Source organism: Gallinula chloropus, assembly GCF_964237585.1.
Source record: "Gallinula chloropus genome assembly, chromosome: 5".
NCBI lineage: Eukaryota > Metazoa > Chordata > Aves > Gruiformes > Rallidae > Gallinula > Gallinula chloropus.
In genome coordinates, this window is record NC_140090.1 from 6546239 (window position 1) to 6568345 (window position 22107).

Genomic DNA, 22107 nt, shown 5'->3' on the forward strand with positions numbered 1-22107 from the left:
GTCCCTGGTTTGGTTACAGGGCAGTTGTAGCCTCTCTCTAAAAATCACACCAGAATGAGGTTTCCCACAGTAATCTGGGTTAATCTTTCCTGCTGTGTGGGTTAGCTACTCAAGGGTTTAAATCAACTCTTCAGAGAGGTACCCTGAGGTTCACCTGGAAGGTAGGAGACCCCCAGTTTCTCTGGCGGTGCTCCTTTGCCTTCAGCAAGACCCCAGTTCCTGCCTTGGGAGCAAGGGTGCAGTCTCAAAGCTTCAGCAAAGTGGTTTAGTTCGGGGAAGGTCCCAAGCCCAGTAACAGCTTTCAACAGAAATACGCTGTGACTGCTGACTCTCAAGATTTCTTGAGTTCTGTTTTCCACAAAGCTGTAATTTCAGGCAGCTTTAGCTGCATCTACCCTCACATTGCAAAGCCTGGGAGAACCTTCTCATCCATTATGTCATTAGCTTCTCTTGACTCATGCAAATATTTAACATCTGTTCCTCTTTCAGGCATCTCAGAGGTCATCCAGCTGCCATGGGAAGAGTCACCCCTTCTTCAGGGCTTATAGATCTGAGCAACAACAGTCATGTGGGAGGGAGATACTGTCAGCAAACTCATGCACAATCACAGATCCACATTTGGATCAAATCCTTGCAAACCTCTTCCACAAATAAAATAAATCAGTTGTTATTTACATGACAAACCTAAACACCACCAACCACGATGAGGACTCAATTGCGTTAGGCACTACAAAAGCAAGCAGTAATCACCCAAAGAGTTTTTAAAGTAAGGAAAAGGATAGTTTGGCTGTCCTAGTAAGAAAGACTACAGGCTGCCCAGGGGGGTTGTGTAGTCTCCTTCTCTGGAGATATTCAAGACCTGTCTGGATGCCTACGCGTACGATATGTCCTAGGGAACCTGCTTTGGCAGGGGGGTTGGACTTGATGATCTCTTGAGGTCCCTTCCAACCCTTATGATTCTGTGATTCTGTGACTAGTGGCTGTGAATCTTTAAAACACATGTCTATGCAGAGCAGAGAAAGTTGTTGGGCTTTCATTCCTTCTAGTTCTTGATAGCACACATAGAGTACTGTCCTGGTTTCAGTCAGGATGGAGTACCAAGACCAAAAGCTAAGTGTCACTTTGCAACTCGAATCGCAGGCAGAACGTGTGCTAGTCCTGCCAGATACATCCATTGACTTCTAAGCAGAACTTCCCTCCTGAATCAGGAAAACGACGAGCCGGGCATTGCTCCTCACTCAAAATATCGTCCAACAGCAGCACCTTTGTTGTGTCAGGCTTGGTAGAGAGGAGCAATCCCAAACTCTTATGATAAAAGCCCATTTCCAAGTCCCTGCCTTTGCACAGTGTTCATGGACATGCCCAAAACAATCACTCTTTCCAAGCTGCTCGCCTCCTGAGCTTGCCTCGGCGCGCTTTGAAGCAGTTTGTTCTAAGCAAGTCATGTTCACTATCCTAATCTGACACGAAGCCTGATGGAAAAATCTGTGATCGATTATAGCAGCAGGACAAAGAGATATGAGAGGAAAGCAGGGCGAGGGAACAGGTATCAATCACCGGCTCGCAACAGGGCCCGGAGAAGGTAGCTGGTGGTATTACAGAGCGCAAAGGCAGCGTGGCACATCTTTTCACTGCACATAGGTAAACAAACACCCCGAGCTGCTGGCTGTCTTACAGGCACACTGATTCAGTAAAAGTGGATTTTGAAGTATGGATTTTGTTGGAAGGGGGACAAAATAAGCTATTGGTTTCTTTTGCACGCAAGGGGTGTCGGAGGCAGCGTCACAGCTGCTCAGTGCTGCTATTTTTACGCTCCTGAGTGCTCTTTGTATTTACAGGTTTTGAATGCTTGAATGTGAAATACACGATGGAACAGGTTTGTATTGAATAGGAGACAGCAGACACGATCAACAAAGTTTTTAGTGTTGAGGTGGCTTTTTTCTCGCTGCTGGACAAGATCATACTTCAAAGCAAATTAAAAATGTGAAGCCAAATTCTGATTGCAATGCAGGCAACAGAAATCTTCCTGTCAGCCTCAATAAAAGCGGGTGTAGGTTTTCAGTATTAGTCCAGTCCATCCAAATCACATGTCTTTCTGTCTTTATCTAATCTAATACATGGTCGTGAGATAAATTACAGCAGCGTATGATAAATTGCATCGCTATTCATTTTTGGCAAGATCACCTATACTCTGGCCACTAATTCATCTCCGCCAGAATCCACTGTAACCTACCAGATCCTTGAAACAGCCTCCAAATGATGCCATTTAATTTTCTTTAAGAAAACAAAGAAATTACACAGGTTGGCAAATACCCTGTTTGCCCTCACCAAACTAAATGATACCTCACAGTTACCTTGGCAAAACTATGGGTACAAAAATTAAAAAACTTATTTATAGCATTAGGAGTCTTAAAGTTGTTAGGTCCTCACACTCTGTTTGAGTGAGAAACCATGACATGGTTTAGGTTTAAGAATTTCAGGGAGTCCAACGTGCATTGGACTTTTTGCTAGAGACCTGACCATACAGGTAGAACACACAAAATTATGCAAGAAATCTTTGATATGCTGTTATAGTTTTTCTCCAGTGTTTGTATAGAGCAGTTTGCTACTCCTGAAAAAAAAAAGCACTATCCTGGATCACCCCAGTACCACCTTAGAGCTATGCATCTCTGCCAGGAAGCGGTCATATCTGCAATACTTTCTATTCTCAAAACATGCAAATTCTCCTTATATTAAAGCTGTATTAATTAATTGTCTCTTAAGCTACATCTATCAATCTATTCAGCATTATTCCATATCATTGAATCATTCTGGAAATGGGAATAGGAACATCCTATTGAAGTGAAAAGGGAAGGTATCTTCCTTTAAACCCATCAGACACATCTCTGACTGCCATATGAACTCTGGTGGGCAGCAAAGGCTGGCAGAGAAGCACATCTTGAGTTGCAGGGAAGTTGGGAAGACTGGAATGTGAGGTGTTGCTAATGAAGGCCCTAGGAGAGCTCCCCATTGCCACTAGCCCCAAGGAGCACTGAGATCGTAGGTAGAACTACAGCACAAAAGTTGTTGAAAAGCTAATTGACGGAAGAGAACCCTTGGTCCCACACCTGGCATAAACCATTGGATGTTCTGGGGTGGTGACGGGCACTAGGCTTCATTCTGAGCCAGCCCAATGTCCCAGCCCCACGTCCCACCACTCCACTGTTGAGGAGTTGCAGAAGCAGCGAGCTAATGGCAATGTAGTGCCCGTGCACCGGCTCAGTGCCAGCCTGGGTAATTAGTTTCTGCTCCTCAGTAATGCCACCTCAACAGCCGACAGCCACCTCCTCCTGCCGTAAATCGCTGTGAAATGGTGCTGTGAACCATCCAGCAGCTGCTGAATTTCGCCCAGGAGACTGCTGTGCCTCAGTGGTGACTTAAGCGGTTTTGCATATCAACATTTTCAAGTAATTTGAAGCATTTTCAGATGTCAGACACTATTGGTATGAAAAGACAACTATTGTATCCGTTATCCACCCCATGAAAACACAAACAGTACCTGGAGACAGAGCATGTATCGCACACTGATGTGAAAACCCAGCCTGGCTGGTGGGAGGGAAAGTTTTCCAGTGATTTCAAGGAGGTGAAGGCTTCATCCTTCACTATTTAGGAGCAGTTGAGGCATAATGGTTACGTCTGGCTAATTGGATGCATTGCTATAGGCACTTGAGGAATATGATAGACAGATGCATTCAGCTAGATAGATATCCCCTGGTGTGGCGAGCTGAAGTCAATTACGGAGTTAAATTGTGAACGATTTGACCTGATGTCATTTATATCTCGAGTCATAATTAACACTTAAAGTTCAACTCCATGGCAATCTTCTTTTAATAACACTTAAAACCTATATAGAACTCAAAGAATTGCACAAACACGGTGAAGGATGACTTGAGTGGATGCAAGAATTTCAGCATCAGTAATTAATCCTCCAAACAGCGTTGCAAGGCACACAGGTAGCATCGTTCTTCTTCCATTTCTCTTTTGAAGAGACGCAGGGTTTGCCCAATGCATCCTCAAGGTCCGTGGCACTGGGAGATAAGGACTGAAGCTTTTTCAGGTGCTAAACCAGCGAACGCTCAGCTCAACCCAGCTTCCACCTTTTTTTGTCTCAATATCTTTTTAAATTTCACCACAATCTTTAGTAAGATTGTGGACAAATTGCTTGTCAAATGGCCCGGTTTTTCCAATTAGAAGCTATGCAAATGCAGAAGGAAAAAAAACCCCAACCCACTACATCTGCCATAAGCACAGCTTCTGCTGCTAAGATTTTCATGTGGATGGCATTTGCATCTCACTGGGGGGAGAAACGCGCTCTTGGACTGAGACCTTGTAAGCCAAGATTCAGCTCACTAGGGATTTTAATGGTCAAGTTATAACTGCCTGAAAAGCAGGGGTTTAAAATGGAAGTGCTGACAAAACTTTTAAACTACAACAGTGGAAATGGCGCCGCAATAATTTATAATCTACAGGCGGCTTTGGATTTATTATCACAATGACAAATGCACTGTCATTGTTAATAGGATATTTCCCAGCAAGGACTTCTTGTTATGCAAGCCAGGTTCACTATGTCATGCAGCATGATAGCAATAAAGTCTACAAGAATTTGTAATGAACTTCAATTACTAATAGATTATGGTTAATGGGAAATATGTGCAGTAAAGATATGGGTTTTTATATGCGCCTTCTGGTACTCTACAAGGCAATGATTTATGCTACAATTTATGTTAACATTCTCCAGGATGGGAGAAAAAAAAAAAAAAAAAGAGCCTAAATTGGTGGAAAGCCACTCCATCCATAACAAATATTTAAGATAATTTTGCACATCATGTAAATGAAGATGTAAAATTAGATATTAATCCATTTCATTGTAGCATTTGTGGTTTTATTAAAAATGAAGGCTTTGCCCCACTGTGTAGTGGTGTTAAAAAAGCCTATCCTGGGCTGTGAGCGTGAATTACACTGACATGGAAATGGCGACAGCAACGGCGCTGTAAGTGCATTTGTTCAATTTGCTGTTGTAATTAACAGAGCAGTGAGAATATTTTTCTATGTATGATTTAAAGTAACAGCCCTGGAGCTGCTCAGGCAGATGTGCTCGATGCGGAGGGGATACGCATGGGAAGAACAGGCTCCTTTGGAGAGGCTGAGCCTCTTCTTCCCCCAATTTTGCTCTCCCCCGGAGCATGGCAGCACTCCAAAGCCCTGCTCGATCTGTGGACATTCTGCTATTCCCTTCCCTGCACAGCAAAGCTCCCACAGGAATTGCTTTGGGAAATAATCACCTGATGCAGCATCAGAGCCACAAGCTCACTCTTACTTATCAGAGGGACACAGGCCCGGGTGTTTGCCAGCTGTTTCAAAGGCGAGTTGTTGTTATTCCTCCTCCTCTTCCTCCTCCCACCCTCCAGCTTTTTTCTCCTTTACCTGTAATATAATCTACATATTCCACACTTGCCATTGAAATGAAGAGATGGTGTCTCCCGATTTCCTTTAAACTCGTCAGATGAATGTTTCCCTGCATCAAAGCATCTCTGATGACCGTATAGATGTCATGATGAGGATTGCACATACCTGGAGTCACATTTCTGCAAAACATTTACCATTCATACCTGAAACATACCTAGCCAGAAAGGGGCACCCACACATGATGAGCTTACAGGATCATTTCTGGTATTTTTTTAACACAGGTAGCCTGATGTCTGTCTTTATTTCAGTCAATTGATCAGTGTCAGACTGGTCTAAGACCGTTGCCCTCAGCAAACCTCTGTATAAACTCACTTTCTATGGTGCAAGTGAGGAAGACTCATCCTGTTGGCCCACACAGGGGGCTTGCAAAGAGTAAGGCTGGTCTGGAGATCTGCTTTTGGGCTAAAACTCTGCTGGTTGAGATAAGGGGGACTTTCTGAGAGGAAAACAATTAATTTGGTGTGGGGAGCACACAGGTAAGCTCAAAATTGCTGTTTAAATCCCAATCTGCAGACAGGCTGGGCTCCCCAAACATGCTCTGAAATAGAGGTATCTCACTGTGTAATTAAGGATGATTCTCTCATGAAAATGTGGTTCTTGAAGCTATTGGGAAGTTGTTTGAGAGATTTACAAAAACTCCTTCAGTTTTTATGGTGAAATGAGCATAAAATCGTGCTTCCCCACGCTCATTTCCCACTAAATAATACTTACAGTACTTACTTCTCAGAATGCATGTGTTGCGAATTTAAAATTAAAAATAATTTATCCCTGAAAGATACTCTCTGGATTCAGTTTTCCCCCAGCCCCTTAATGGAAGCAGCTGCATATACCGAATGGAGTCTATGGTATTTTTTTTTTCCACCAGTTTTTAATGAGATTCTCCTCAGGAGCAAAAGCAACAGTGGAGGAGCACCCTTGCATGTCCGCTTTTAGATAAGGAGTTTTCTTCTCCATCCTGGGGAGAAAGTGCCTTTTTCCCTGGTGAATCCTGCTTTTTAAATGAGAGCTGGTACATCTCCACGCTCCCAGTACTACCTCCCTCGCCCTGGCCTCTCCCTGTCTGATTAAAGAAGGGAAAGAGCTCTCACAGACTTCCACATTGAACCTCCTTTTTTTTGTGGTCATCTCCTTTCATCTCTCCAGATCAGCTCCTCTCTTTCCTGTTGTCTCCCAGATTTTTCATAACAAACCTACTCCCTAAAAGCTTTTTTCTTGTATTTGCTACCTCTGCTAATCCAGAAAAGAAAGAGGATAAGCATGTACATCTCCTTGATGGGTTTTGCTGTTGGGTTTGGGTTGAGGGGGGTGTTTTTTGGTTCTGGCATTTCTGTGTCTCCCAAAGATGCGTCACTCCTGACAATATTCAGCGGTCACCTCCTTCACACGCACCATTTAGACAAGGTCACAGACAGCACAAAAGAGCTATGAAAAGAATTGTAACTTTAATTTGTTTCCTATTAGGAATGCATGCAGCAATCTGTCCTAATGAGAGAGTTTCTTTCCCCGTTCAGCGTGTCACCATAACAGCTCTACAGATATACAGAGGTCTTCTAATGCAGGAAACTGTGTAAAAGCAGTAATAGATTTTGTTCTGTTCTCAACAGCTGAGAAATATCCCAGAAAGACTCTAAAATACGCTGGAATTAATATTTGATCACTAGGAGAAGTGTGCATTTCAAACAATTCGGTGTAAAGTGAACATAAACAGCTCTTAATGCCCAATATGGTGCTTTGTAAATCACTTCAAATCTTTAATAATCTATATTGTATCAGAAATGTATATGCAAAACTAACACATCATTTCTTGCAGCTAAAGCTTTACATAAAGCAAACCATTTCAGCGCTGAATCAAATTATCTCAATGGCAGGAATCACACCTGTCTCCCCAGATAAGCTGAGCGTTCAGAGCATTAAACACACTCCATCAGCTACACTGAACTCCGCCGTGCATTGTGCCTTGGAGAGACTTTAACGCTTCTTAAAACCATAAAACCATTTAGCAAAACAAACGCATCCACCACCAGAGTAGAGACAGCCCCACATGGAGAAGGGACCAAGGAGGTGAAGCACCTTCTTGCTGAACATCCTATACTTGGCTTTGCACAGATTTACCTGGCGTGACCCCATTGAAAACGACACAAATCCCACTGAACCCCATCTGTTTGGCATCAGAGTTTATTTTACGTGGAGGTATAAGATCTTGAAGTTGGAGCAAGCTCAAGAGATCCCATTGAGCTGTCACCCAAATGATTGGTCGTTCTGATCCTCCACCCTTACCAGCAGCACTGAGAGGCTGTAATTTGTTTATTCTGTGTGCAAGGAATTTTTAAATGAAGATGATGAAAACATGGAGTTCTTGATTATTTTGTAGGAAATGGCCAGGTTTCTTGCAGTGTCTGAGGGGATGGTCCAAGCCACCTCTGATTATACAGTATACATACGATAAAGCACACTTAACTGCTTGGCAAGTTACACACCAGATTTGTATAGAGTTAATCAGATATTAAAGATCATTTATAACAACAGATATTAATATTAATTACTTAACAGGTGCCAGAAATTATATTTAGTGCTGAAGTAAGCTAAGCCATGTATAAAGTATGAAAAACAAGAAGGAAGAAGAGGTTAAGTCATGGCTCAATCACTATTGCACTCAGGTTGTTATTAAAAAACACCTTCCCATCTCTTTTTTCACTGCATCCAGGCTTGCTTAACTCTTCCATTACCTGATGCTTTAATTCAGGAGGAGCAGTTTTAGAAAACTCGCAGGTTTCTGTCAGGAAATCCAGCAACAGCTCCCCATCTTTGTTCCCTTCAGTAAAACAGCTTGTTATGTCCATGTGGGATGGGAGTTCGTGCAGTTGGTACTTCAGCCCAGATGAATCCAGTAGCGATTTTATGTCAGCAGAGGAAACGTAAGAGCAGAGATCATTTAAAGGTAAGGAAGACCCAAACTTCTTCCACAGTGTTTCCCAGCCGCTGGTTTCTGAGAGATAAACCATCAGAAAAATGCTCAGAAATAAGGGAAAAACAGTATGTGAACAAATTTTTGAACATTGGGGGTTTTTAGCAACCTTTGTCATTGTGAGCAGGGTCTCAGTGGAGTTGGGTGTGTGTCCTGAGGCATGGTGCCTCCCTGCTTCTGGGGCTCCTGGCCACAGGAGGGGATGGACACCTTACCTACCCTGGAGCTCCAGCACTTCCATGTGAGCTTCCAGTGGAGACCAGAGCAGACCAGTGCACTCAGTCCTCCCACCCTCCGCTCCCTCTGCTTCACACGTGTAGGCAACATCATCCTTCATAGTCCACGTGCTGAACACTGACTGCTCAGTGACATCTTCTTGATTTCAACTGTCTGTTTGGAATACCAAATCATCTCTTGTTCCTGCAACTAATTACTTTGTGGTTGGGCTACACAAGCTTCATTGAAAGACTTATCTGTAAATTATCTCTCTGCTACGTGAAGTACCTGGGGTGCAAACCTCTGATCACATTGTCCATGCAGCTGGATGCGTGGTGGAGAAAAGGGTGGGCTGGCCAGAGCTGAGGGTGAAGCTGCACTGCCCTCCCACCCTTCATCTTTTGCCTCCATGGTGCTCACATGCTTTTGGGTATGGGCAATGAAGGGGCTGCCCCTCACCTCAAACAGACCTCCTCAGTTGGTGCCAGAAGGGTGTTTTGGCTGCGTGTTATTTGGGTATGCAAAAATAACGGGTGAGGAAGGAAAAAGCTCCTGGAGCACCGCTACCACCTGCAGAACTGAGCCTGGAGAAGAGAAGGCTCATTGCAGCCTTCCAGTACCTGAAGGGAGCTTATAGGCAGGAGGGGATTCGACTTTTTAAAAGAGCAGATAATGGCAGGACAAGGGGGAATGGACTAAAGCTAAAGGAGGGAAGGTTTAGATTAGATATTAGGGGGAAGTTTTTTACAGAAAGAGTGGTGAGGTGCTGGAACAGGCTGCCCAGAGAGGTGGTGGATTCCCCGTCCCTGGAGGTGTTCAAGGCCAGGTTGGATGGGGCCCTGGGCAACCTTGTGTAGATCCAGGCCTGGAGGTTGGTGTCCCTGCCTGTGGCAGGGGGGTTGGAGCTCTATGATCCTTGGGGTCCCTTCCAACCCAGACCATTCTGTGATCCTATGATTCTATGATTCTATGATTCTATACCATGCACATGCCTCTTCTCAAGGGGCATTTTACAAAGAAACCAACTGGGTCAACTGAAAACTCCCCAGATGTGCCTCTGCACATTTATTTCCCCTCACCCTGGACCTGTGATTCAGCATTCCTGCTATAAATCATTTATAAAAGCATCACCCAGGATGACGGGACGGAATGAAAATAACTTGGAGCCTAATGAGGAGCTCTTGAGAGTTATGACTATAAATCTCCATAACCACTAAAACCAGTTGCTCGGCGGTTTTGCGAATGCTTTGTCTGCAAACAGTTATTTATAGTCAAATAAACAGTTTGGTGTTTAGAAGAGAGGCTACAATATTTTCCTTCACCTGGTGGAAATTGAATAGAGAGCACTAATTGCAGGAAATTTGCTGGTGTCAGTGTTGTGTGACTCGGTGCCATCTCTGCGCCGAGCAATTATACACTACCTGAACGCAGCATTATTATAATAGCTCTCAATAGGCTCAGCATATGGCACTACTTTTGTTTTCAGGGCGATGTAAACAGATTCTTTTAAGTGTGTTAAAAATAACAGCGCATAGCTCTTGCCACTCGCCCGCTCTTCCCGGCAGGGATGGAGCAGGAGGGATGACAACCTTCGCCGACTGACCGAGCCCTCTCCTATCAATCCTATTCTCAGCCTGGTTTTTTTAATTAACATATCCTAATGTGTTTGTGTTGGAAATGACATAACCTTCTTTTTTTTTTTTTTTTTTTTTTTTAAATTAGCTTTGTTCTGCTTATCTTTTGGTACCTCTTTTTGCGTCCATGCTCATTTTCACAGCGCTTCTTCCTTCCCCCTCTCTATTCTCCCAAGGTTTTCCCTTTCCTTTTCCTCTGCTATCCTAAGCCCTATTCCTCTCTCCCATTTTCTTGCTGGTCCCAGCAATTTCTAGCCCATTCTGCTCCATCGGAAAACACAGAGTCACCTTGCCCAGAGAGGACTGCAAATACTTTTCATGAATTCATGCTTTTCATGAATATGATTTTTAATCACGTTAATTCTGAATAGACACACGTTCCTCTCTATATTCACATTTCGCAGATATCCAAAGGGACAGGCAAAGCAACTGGAAAAGAGTTTCAATTACCTATAATCAGGAATCATGTAATCACAGAATGCTTTGAGTTGGAAGGGACCTCAAAGATCATCTAGTTCCAACCCCACTGCTGTGGGTAGGGACACCCTCACTAGGCCAGGTTGCCCAAAGCCCCATCTAACCTGGCCTTGAACACCTCCAGGGATGGGGCTTCTAACCTAAACCTTCCTTCTTTCAGATTAAAGCCATTGCCCCTTGTCCTATCTCTGCACTCCTTGGTGAACAGTCTCTCTTTGACTCCTTCAGTCAAAGAACAAGGACAAAAACTCAGATCATTAAAAATACAGATTTCTGGTAGTGAACTGCCTGAAAACACTTAAAACCAAAAACATTTTGGAGAAAAAGTAGTTTGAATAAATTCAGAGAAGCATCAATTTGTTGTGGACACATCATGGACACAAAATAAGTTCGCTGAGCACATCACAGTGTGCAGGCATGGCCAAGTTCAATTACAAAATTAAGCCTAAACCTCTGAACAAATAACACTTAACATTCCTGACAAAACTATCAGATGTGACTGCTTACACAACTAACATTTCCACAGCTTGTGAGGCAAATTAAAGGCTTCCCAGAGTCAAATTAGACCCCACCATCTCTGGCATACCTTGCCCAGAGCATTTAAAGGTCGTCGGTGACTCCGGTCCTGCATTTTCCTGCTGGATTGACCACAGAGATCTCTCCGAGCTCTGAAACAGCCTAAGAACGCCGTTTGCCACCCGAAATGATGATATTAAGGAAATGGGCAGTTTGAGAAGAAAATGAACCATATGTGCTCTAACACCTGCTGTATGGCACAGCCGAGCCCCTCCGTAGCCATTTGCTTAATGCAGCAAGTCTCCGGGAGCGAGATAATGTGGGGCCCAGCCCGAAAAGCCTGTTACAGAAAACAGCAGAGGCTGGAGGGGCTCTTGTGAATGAGATCTGTGGGACGGAGCCTCTTGCCCACTTCAGGGCTCTCCGCTGCCATCCATCGCTGGCCAGGCCATAGGATGGGGAAAGGCAGAGGGTGAAAAAAAAGGTGTTTTGTGCCTACAGCACGGTTTTTGGTAGTTCACAAAGCCTTGAGCTTTACAACCCACAGCACAGAGCTGCACAGATATAGACAGCATGCAGATTTCAATGGGGGTGGGTGGATGGACGCCGTTTGTTGCTCAGCCAGTTCACCTCTGTCAGTGATAAAGGACATTTTAAATAAAAAAGATGCATTAGGTTCTATCCAAGCTGTGCTTAACATGCAGGAACCCTGAAGCCCTCGTGGCTCTTGCCTGATGGAGAAGCTCTCACCTGACACCAGGATGATCAGCAGCTTCGCCTGTCCTTCCAGGAGGCTGTGGAAATACCGGATGGTCGCTGGGATATCCTTCACATAATACAGCATCTGGGAAGAGCAGAAATGCTTACAGAGATACAGCACAGCCCTGGTGCATTTTATAAACTAGTACCACTGGGTAAAAGAAGCCAAATGGGAGCAATCGTGATGAAAGAGCAGAGGGATGACAAGGCACGTAAGCACAACGCCGGGCAGCAGGTTCACACTGAAAGCTTGGGGCTGTCACTGCCTTCCCTGCTCCCTGGTTCTTTTGGGCCCGAGCTCATGTTCATTCATTAACCTGACATAAAAAGACTTGGCTTTTTTTTAGCAGGGAGGATAGCTTGTAATGGCTTCAGTAAACTGGGAAACACAAAGGCAATTTCACAGAGAGGACAAGGAGCTTTGAAAACACCAGTTAAAATGGGTTTTGAGTTGACTGCCACCCCCAGCCTGGTTAATAGGACTGTTGTTGCTTGGCTGTAACTCATCCTTCATTTTTGCCGTTTGCTTATCCTTAAATACTTTAAATTACAGGGAAATAAACTCACTTTTCTTCCCCTGGAAGTCGATAATGAGGTCACATACTGCATGCATGCTTTTAACAGCCAAGTCTGACAACATTTACTTCACAGAGACTTTTTACCTGGATCATGTGAATGAAGTCCCATTTTTTAGAATTCTTTTCTGCATTCATTCGACATTCATATTCATAAGCTGTCTCCTCATGCCAGGTAAACTTTACGTTCTCGAGGCTCGATGTCTCAGCCACATGCTCTGAAATGCAGGAGGAGGCAGGACACCATTATCTCAATTGCAAATACCGGGCCCATTTCCATTCTGAGCTTTAATACACCCCAAACTCATCTTTAGGTAGAGATTTTTGGTACTGGTTTTAACACAGCAGTGGAATATGTAAAACCTTGAGCCCGATTGTGAGAAGGGGGCTGCAAAGGTTTTTGTAGGATGAAGCCTTAAGAGGGTCTGATGCTTTAGTCTTTACACTCTCATTTGGGATGCTCCCATCACTACCTAATTAAAAAAAAAACAAAACAAAAAGAAAGTCTTCAACATGACTGGTATAAGCTGCATTAAAAGATGTTGGCTGGGATAAGCAGTTATGAGGCCACGAGCAGCACATTTCCCACTGAATGGGAGAAGAGCTGATGACCCCTTTGCTTAGGTACCATGCAAGACCCACGTGGCTGAACAGGAAGGAGTCAGGTCATGACAGAGGGTTTTCCAGAGACTCGAGGATGGATCAGAGCAGTTGTGTTTTGGAGAAAAACCACAACTGGAGGCCAAGAAGGGCAGAGAAAGAAAATGACTCACTCTGGGAATGTGTCATGGGGATGGTGGGAGAAGGAGCAAGAGCCCATCTCTTGACATTTAGCTTCCAATGTGTTCAAATAATTTTTAAAAAGCCCACAGTTTTGGACAACCGCTTCAGGAAAAAGGGATAATAGTGTTTTAAGGCAAAGGCTAGTGTAAAGAGTGACATATGGTGTGTTTTCAGACCTCCCTGCAGTGTGGATACAGCAACTGGAGGAAGGAGAAAGCTGGAGAAGTGGATCCAAGGAGTAAGCTATACCAAGATCCTGGCTCACCGCTGTGTTTCTTTGCTTTTATAGGAGCAAAACTGAGGGATGATTTCATATTTTAGGGGATGCTGGAATACTAATGTCCATCTGCTGGCACTGTGCTCCTGCCTGGTGCTCGGGGTTGCTCCAGGACAACGCTAGCCCTGACGCGGTTCCTGTGCTTCGCTGGAGTTAACATAAATTTTAAACTTTCATGGCCCAAAGGCAGCCTGAGCCTTAGCTACAGAACACATGTTCCAAGCAACATGATCTGAGAAGACTGGTGCCTTTACAGCACTAACCACAACGCTTCTCCTTTTGGGCTCTGATGAGGACCTATCCCCATTGGACAGATGAGAAATGCTCCATCAGGGTTTATCTCATCTCTTTTATGGCTGGAAATGGGTCACCCCTTTTGGATGCTGCTGCCATTACTCTGTTTGCTTCCATTTATCAGTCACTGGCCCCAGTGCTTGCTTTCAGATTTAATTTGCTTTCAGATTTAATTTGCCATTTTATATTCCGGCTTCATTCTGCACCACCACAAATAATCCGGTGCAATCCAGTTCAGTTCAGTCACTAGACAGTCTGCAAGGAGACAGTAGGAAGAAAACAGAATTGCTTGCTAAGGTGGGCTTTTAAAGTCAAGATTTCAGACAGGGCAGGCTCATTCTCATTATGGGAGGTTTCTGCCCAAAGATTAATCTGAAGCCAAGCCGCGTCACCCTAATCATTTTGAAAAGTTATCCTTAATTTCCTCCTGGGTCTCCACCCAGATTGCTCTCTGGGCCTGAAGCCAGTCATGTGCCCTTGATGGGTGCCATCAAACCCAAACTGCCTATGGTTGTGCCGTGCCATGCAGGCAATGGCAGCGCAGCTCAGTTGTGGGGCCACCGGCACTCCAGCCATGGTCACCAAAGGACTCCACTTGGGCATGGACCAGGAGTGAAGGAAAGCCACAGCCTGGCCACGAGGCTTTGAGGAAAGCCTCCAATGTACCACACAGCCCACAGTAAACCCCAGTTTGTCACCACTGCACATCCCAATGTGAAGTTTCTCTTGTGAGCGGGGCTTTTCCTTCCCAAGGAGAAAGTATCTGGTTAGGCAGAAAACAACTACCGAGTCCTCAGAGGCACAGATAATGTCTCCAACTCTCCACAGAAAATCTTAGGGCTCAGAAACCTAATTAATGATACCTACTGGGGACATGATTAATTACCAAATAAGAAAGTTTAAAGCAAGAAATTCGGATGAATATTTAATTTCTCGTTTAGCATAAAACTTAAAATAAGGACAACGCCTCAGATTTCCTTTAACTTTCTTCTGCAAAGAAACTCGCTGAGGCAGGGTAGGACTAACAGTTACTTGGTCGTAGGTAGTGAGGCCAGCAGGAAGATTTAGGGAACTCAAGTCTCATGTGGCCTGTAGTCCACAGCCCGGACAGACAGAAATGCTGTGTGCAAGTCCCCAAACTGTTTTATAAACCCAGCAGATGCTCTGTCACCCACCCTTTGCCATCTCAGCATCTCAGCCTGGAGCAATGTGAAAGGCCCCTTTCCAACATCAGTTCCATGGAACAGAGAGACAGACACATAACAAGTGGTTTCTTTCCTGGGAGCCTTTCTGCTCCCAGTGACTCTGAACTCCCCCACTGCCAGGACAAAGGCATTGTTACCTTTTTATTTTTATCCTTTCAACTTTCACAAGCCGCTTAACACTGTGAATGTTTTGCTTTTAAGGACTTAAGCACGAGTAAGCGCTGGAGATTTACAGTGTGGTTTTACAGTCTGGTATTTACTACGGTTTGGAGCGTTTCCAACAACACATACTGCTGACAAGGTTGATTCATTACTGCCACCTTCAACTCAGCAGCCGCTTTCTGGCAAGGTATGCTCTGCTCCCGGCTGCTCACTGCCTGGGTGGAGCAGCCGGTGTCACCTCCATACAAGACCATAATTGCCCATTAAGGTAAAGCCTGGTAGATGTTGTTCCAGTGATAATCAAACTGTGGATTGATATTAAATGCTGGCTCTGTAGGGATATTTGACCAAAGCACCCCTGCTAAAATTCAATCCTCCTTGGAAAATGCTTGGCTTTCCCTCATGAATGTTGCTCAGAACTTTGGGCTGGTGGGGAGAAACAAGCTCTAAGCCATGAAGCATGCAGAAGAAACCTTTCCTATCCATCTTGCTTTGCTTTCTGTGTTTTCTAAGGCAAAGGATGGCAAGTAATTCAGTGCAACGCTTTGAGGTTCTTTGGAATCTATTCATAAGCGATGCGAGAATTACCATGAGACACTAAAATTTTCCCTTTGACGTTGAGGAAGGATCCCGATGCAGGGAAAGCTGAATGAAAAAGCCTCTCTGAAGTGTGGGGATTTTACTCTGTTCCTGTGCAATCACACATTGTCTAGCTGAAGAGCTTGCCACGCAGAGTTCTTTGCAATGTGAGAGACGAAGAGTTTTAATGAGACTGAACATTGCTGAAAAGCAATGATGGCAAAAAAAAAAAGAGCATAAAATAGTGACTTTTTAAACTTTAAGACCCAATTCTGACAAGAAAGCATTTGAATGTGGGGTCACCCAGCATTCAACTCTTTTTAATGTGTTTAGCATGCTTAATCCAAATGGAATTTAATGTAAAATTACCTTTGTACTTGGAGATTTGGTCGGCACTTGGCTCTATCACATCATTGTTGATAGTGACCCCTGGATATCTGGCTTGTATTTTTGAGAGGATCAGCAGGTCAATCTCACCTAGGGAAACAGGCAACATGAAATACAAGATGAAAGCAAAGCTCAGCTGAATGTTATCTCCACAATATCGCATCCCCAGTTTTGAAGACATCATCAGCCTTTCATGTACAGAAAATGTACCACAAAGGTGCATGTAGCTGCTTTGTATTCTCAGCAGATTGCCACTGAGGTTTTAGCTCTAGGATTTGAGAAAAAATTGAAATATCAGTCCCAGCTATCTTCATTCCCCTTCTCTGACTGCAATCATCAGTGCCCAGAGAAAACCAGACACAGTCACGCACGTGCCATGACCTCATATTTCCTGGACATGGCCTAAATTCCCCCAGGGAAGATCCTAAATGTCTCTGATTGTTCCAGTTCTGATGGTCCCAAGTCACAAGCAAACCTGGTAGAATCTCTTCGGAATCATTAAGAGCATTTTTAGCCCAGCATTTCACTGGTTACCAGACCACATGGGTGAGGGAGAAGATGTGTTTACACTGGAGTCAGAAACAACATTCATGTCTGTTTGTCTTTCTGTCCCGTGACTTTTTCCATAAGAAAGATGAATAGTGCACATACCATTTATATTTACCTAACCCTGATTACGGAATAGCCCAGAGCTGCCTGTACTTTCTTTGTGAAGAGTAGTTCTCACTGGATACTTTTCAGGCTAATTGCAGTTATTTTACCAATGGAGGTAACTATAGATCCAACATTTCAATAGTTAAAAAGAGCTCACAGATTCACAGAATTGTAGGGGTTGGAAGGGACCTCCAGAGATCATTGAGTCCAACCCCCCTGCCAAAACAGGTTCCCTAGGATAGGTCGCACAGACAGGCGTCTGGATGGGTCTTGAGTATCTCCAGAGAAGGAGCCTCCACACCCCCCTGGGCAGCCTGTCCCAGTGCTCTGTCACCCTCACAGGGAAATGTTTCTCCTTACATTCACATGGAACTTCCTCTGCTCCAGCTTGCACCCGTTGCTTCTTGTCCTATTGCTGCCATCACTGAGAAGAGCTTGGCTCTGTCCTGACTCTCTCCCTTTACATATTTATAGACATTAATAAGCTCACCCCTCAGTCTCCTCTTCAAGCTAAAAAGGCCCAGCTCCCCCAGCCTGTCCTCATAAGGAAGGTGCTCCACTCCCTTCATCATCTTGGTGTCCCTGCACTGGGCTTTTTCAAGGAGTTCTATGTCCTTCTTGAACTGAGGGGCCCAGAACTGGACACAATATTCCAGGTGTGGTCTCATGGTGAGGGAGAGTTCAATTTTTATCAGTTATCTGTTTTTTTTCTTAAAGCAACTGATAACACCAAAAATTCATGTGGCATCTGTGCAAGAGCCCTCTTTGAGGGAAGGGAACTGACTGACTGATGGAGCAGGACCAGCTGCAGCTTTGCTATTGCTGTACACCATGGAAAAATCAGAGCAAAGCCAGTCCTCAGTGGGCTGCCGTGGTAAAATGTGGGAACACAGAGTTTGCAAAGAACTACAGCAATAGTTTTGGTTTGGGGTGGCTTTCCTAACTCTCCGTAAAATGGCCTAGCCCTTGGAAAAAGGCTGAGCTGGTCCTGAGAAAGATAAACTGAATTTCCTGTTTCCACATGTGGATAGGTTAATAGATTCCCTTCCACTCTTCCATGGCCAAACCACCCTTGTATTGGTTTTTAACCAAAAAAAAAAGCACCCCTTTGATTCATAAGTTAATCCACTGCCTTAATTGACTTCGGTTAGCTCTTTTATATGCAAACAAGTGTCCTGAGGCATTTTACAGTCAAATCTGTGGCAGCTTGCATTATCAACAATTTGGCAATTAGGCTATCCAAATTATTTAAACTCTCCAACACAACTACCTTTTAAAGGCTACCACTATGTTCACCATTAAGTTTCTAATTAAACATTTTATGTAACGGGATAGTTTATAGCCCAGTTGCTACTTTATAGCAGCGCTGATGACTTTTATGGTTTTTAAAGGTACAGAGTGCTGCGCGCTGGAGTGTGAACTTAATAAGGGAAAGGCTGTAGGCGACGGCAGGCGTGGTAGACGCGCGGCTGTAATGGGATATGATGCTACGTTAAATGGTTTGCTTGTCTCTTGAGGTGGAAAAGGGCAAGGGAAATGCTTTCCTTCCATGCTTCCTCCCTGGGAAGTGCAGGGCGGATGGGGCCAGAGCAGCAACTCCATCACTGCCCTCTGAATTTGCTGCCTCCTGACCTCCCAAGGACCTGTGGTGGGAACATATCCAGTGAGGAGCCGAGGTTTGGTGGTGTAGGGTTTTTTCACATCACAGAATGAGTTTCTCTTGCATGTTATTGATCGTGCTAAGATGGAGTGTCCCGGGTTAGGGAGTTAAGTGCCTCACTTAGTAAAGTGCTCCTGTCAAAAGCAGCCAGGGTTTTTTGGCAGAAAAGTGGTTTCCTTTCTTTGGAGAGCAATGTTCCCACTCTGTCACACTCCCTGTTTCATAACTAACGCCCACCATTTACACACAATTATTTTTACTTATTAGGAGAGATTGACAAAGCTGAGATTAGACTTTGGAGAGGGTATGACTAACGCGTTTAAACTGAATTAACTCTTCTTATAAAATTTAGGTTTGATGACTTAATGGGCAGAGCAGAATTAGAAGACATATAGGCTTTAATTGTGGGGGAACTTAAGCAAGAATTTAATGGGAAGAAGCCACTTGATGATATCAGTACAGTTTTTTTTCCTCCCAGTGAACTTCAGATAAGAGACTTATTTCTTCTGATTTCTTCTCAAGCTACGTTCAGCTCCAGTGTTTTGGGGGGGCAGTAGCTCCAGAAGGAACTTGTGCATTGACAGTGGTCTGCAGGTACAGACAGGCAGCTGAGGCTGTCCCGTACCAGGCAGGACGCAGCAATGATGGGGAGCTGCCACCCCAGTAGATAGTTACAGGGGAGAGTAATTGCAACACAAGTGAAAATGTAACGCTCTGAGGAACTGAAGACATTATGTGGCTTCCTTTTTTGTTTTCCACAGAAACCCTGTGGGGCAATTCAAGCCTCTCCCTCCCCTTCCTGTTACGGAAGGAGGTTTCTCATGGAGGACACTTGAGAATCAGGGTGGGGAAGCACAAGCTGTTCCCAGAGGATGTGGCCACACACCAGCTAATGCCATCTGTCCCTTGGAGCTGAATTTTCAAGAAAAAACTTATTTCCCTTTCCAATCCTTTCTGCAATATGTAATCCTTTGTTTGAAAAGAGGGAAAAGCATACCACTATCGAAGCCCATAGCATACCTGCTCCACCACCAACGCTTAGGACATTGATTGTAGACTTCCCATTCCCAACACTGCAAAACAGTATTTATACATTTTAGGAGAGCTGCCCAGTGGAGAGGGTTACACGTATTATGCGAAGCAGCAGAGAGCCCATCAAGCCTAAACCTGCAGGACTGACAAATCAACTGCAACAGGCATGCCCATGAGCAGACCTTCAGAACTCTGGAGAGTCCCAGTTTCAAGTTATTTTTGCAATTGCTGGAGGAGTTCTGCTTCACGGATGCGTGCATACAAGCAGAAGCAGGTCCTCACCTCGTCCACATCTGCGCTTCAAGGGGCCAGGGACTTCCCTGGGTCTGGACAAGCAGCTTAAAAAATTATTTGTGGAATTTTTTATGTTTTGCAAAATGGGGAGGAAGAGGGGAGAGTGAAACACGCTTAAAAACCTTCATTGAGGCTTTGTCAGAGCCACAGGACCCTGGGCCCAACCAGGGTCCCAGATCCAGGATGTCACTCATACTGCCTGTTGCTCTCACCAGCCTGCAAGGCAAGGGCTCCAGCAAAAACCCCACCCACAATTAAGCAGCAAGGTTAATTGCATATGCTAAAGAGAGACAAAATATGACCTGAAAAAATGACTTTTTAAGGGATGCTTTCAATCCAGTGTAACATTAGAACATAATATCTGTTAGCACCTTTTAGGTTCAAGTCAGGGTAAGCACGCCAGTAAACAATTCAGCCTTATCTCCTCCCTGCTAGGCTGGCTCCATCCCAAAGAACAGCCTTTCATCAGTGTGTGTACATGAAACACCCGGCCAAGCACTACCAGAGACCTACAGACAGGGCGGTGGCCAGGGAACAGCAATCTGCCTCTTGCAGACACCCCCCCCCTGCCCCCGACCCTGTCCCCACCATGGGACTGTGTCACCAGGCTGTTCCTCAGCTCGATGTGGTCACCTCCACATTACCTGGCTATCACAGCTGGCAGCTGCCTCTCCATGAACTCCTGCATGCACTGGTGCTCGGTCGAGTTCCTGAGGAAGAGGCGGAAGGACTGGAGGTATCTGGCGGGGTCGGTGAGCAAACTTCTCATGGGGGATGCCATGCTGCGGGTCCAGAGGGTGCAGGAGGGGACACGTTGCTCCTCACAGCTCTTCTTTCAGACCTAACAGACGCCAGAGGGGGGAAAATCCAGCACAGCACACGCTTGGACTTTGCTCTGTGTCCTCAGCCCTGCTACTTCCACCTTAGAGCACTGAAGAGAGTCTAACGCAATTTTGCAATAGAAGCTGTAAATCAGGTCTGAGCAGCAAAGGGTAATACATCATCTTTAATCTGCGCAGAGGAAGTGCCAGCAATTTTTAACTGTGCTGACACAGGGCTCTGTTAAAACCCAGTAAAAGGTTCTTAAATAAAAGAAAAATTCCCCTATTTCTTGAAGGCATGGAGGGGGCTCCAAAGTCTTGGTCTGGATTAGAAGAAAGCACAGCACGCATCTCCAGAGATACTGGCAGATGTCTCTATCTGCTTTTTTCAGCTTTTGATGTTCTTAAAGGGAATGCTGATGGTGGGGTGAAAACAATGAAAACCTTATAAATGCACTCTTTATTTTTCTAACTCCTCTGAAGATAATGGTATGATTCCCATGGGCTAAGCAGTTAATTCACAAAAGCCACGTGAGTTACTGGAATGGATGTTGTGCTAAACCCAGCTTACACAGTCGGGAGCAGGGGGAGGCAGAGCGTGCTACCAGGGAACATTGAGCTGTACCTTGAAAAGTAAAAGAAGACTTGTTTATCCCCTCTGAAACTGCAGGTTTGGGTCTGTAACATCTTGTCCTATCTGGGAAGGAGAAAGAGGTCCCCTCCCTTCCCATGGGTCCTGGGATTAAGGACCACACCGCATCTCTCAGCATCAGATCTGACTTTCCCACAGGGGTTACGTCCCAACCACCTCTCTTTATTTTTACTGCTCCCTTCAGACTGCCTCCAGCCAAGCCCTGTTGTTGCTGAATTGCAGCAGCCAGCAGGCAAAGCCTCCCACCCGCTGAGGTCCCCCAGCTCCCAGAGCAGCTGGGACGGCTTCCCTCGCCCCACCGAGACCCCAGTCCCCTTACCTCCGCTCATCAGCAGGACCACTGAGATATCAACCACCTTTATTTTCCAGACTACTTTTCTTCTTCGTTTGAATTATAATTGTGTGCCAAGTGGGGTTCCCAGTCCCTCACAGCTGCAACTCGAATAACAACAGCCTTGTCCCGCCCCCAGCCCAACAGAAACCCAAAACAGCATCAGGCTCAGGATCACACTCCAGCCTCCCTTTCTGGCAATGAACTATGTGATCAGTTTTCCACCCACCGATGAGCTGCCCCATCGAGGCCACATCTTTCTTGCTTGTTTATGAGAATGTCATAGCAGATGGAGCCAGCCCTAAGCCCTCTGTACCTGATCACCTCCT

The 22107-nt window shown here is 45.0% G+C and overlaps 1 protein-coding gene across 1 annotated transcript; it reads right to left on the minus strand.

The window, feature by feature from the left end:
- Positions 1–8135: 8135 nt before the first annotated feature.
- HNMT (histamine N-methyltransferase) lies at positions 8136–20789 on the minus strand (the record flags this gene model as incomplete). The annotated part of the gene is made up of 6 exons (XM_084265183.1): positions 20619–20789; positions 19669–19721; positions 16317–16424; positions 12735–12865; positions 12064–12157; positions 8136–8491 (listed from the first exon to the last, which is right to left on the minus strand). The coding sequence occupies exons 1-6, from the start codon at positions 20753–20755 to the stop codon at positions 8136–8138; spliced, it is 879 nt and encodes a 292-aa protein (XP_084121309.1). The 5' UTR covers positions 20756–20789.
- Positions 20790–22107: the final 1318 nt, after the last annotated feature.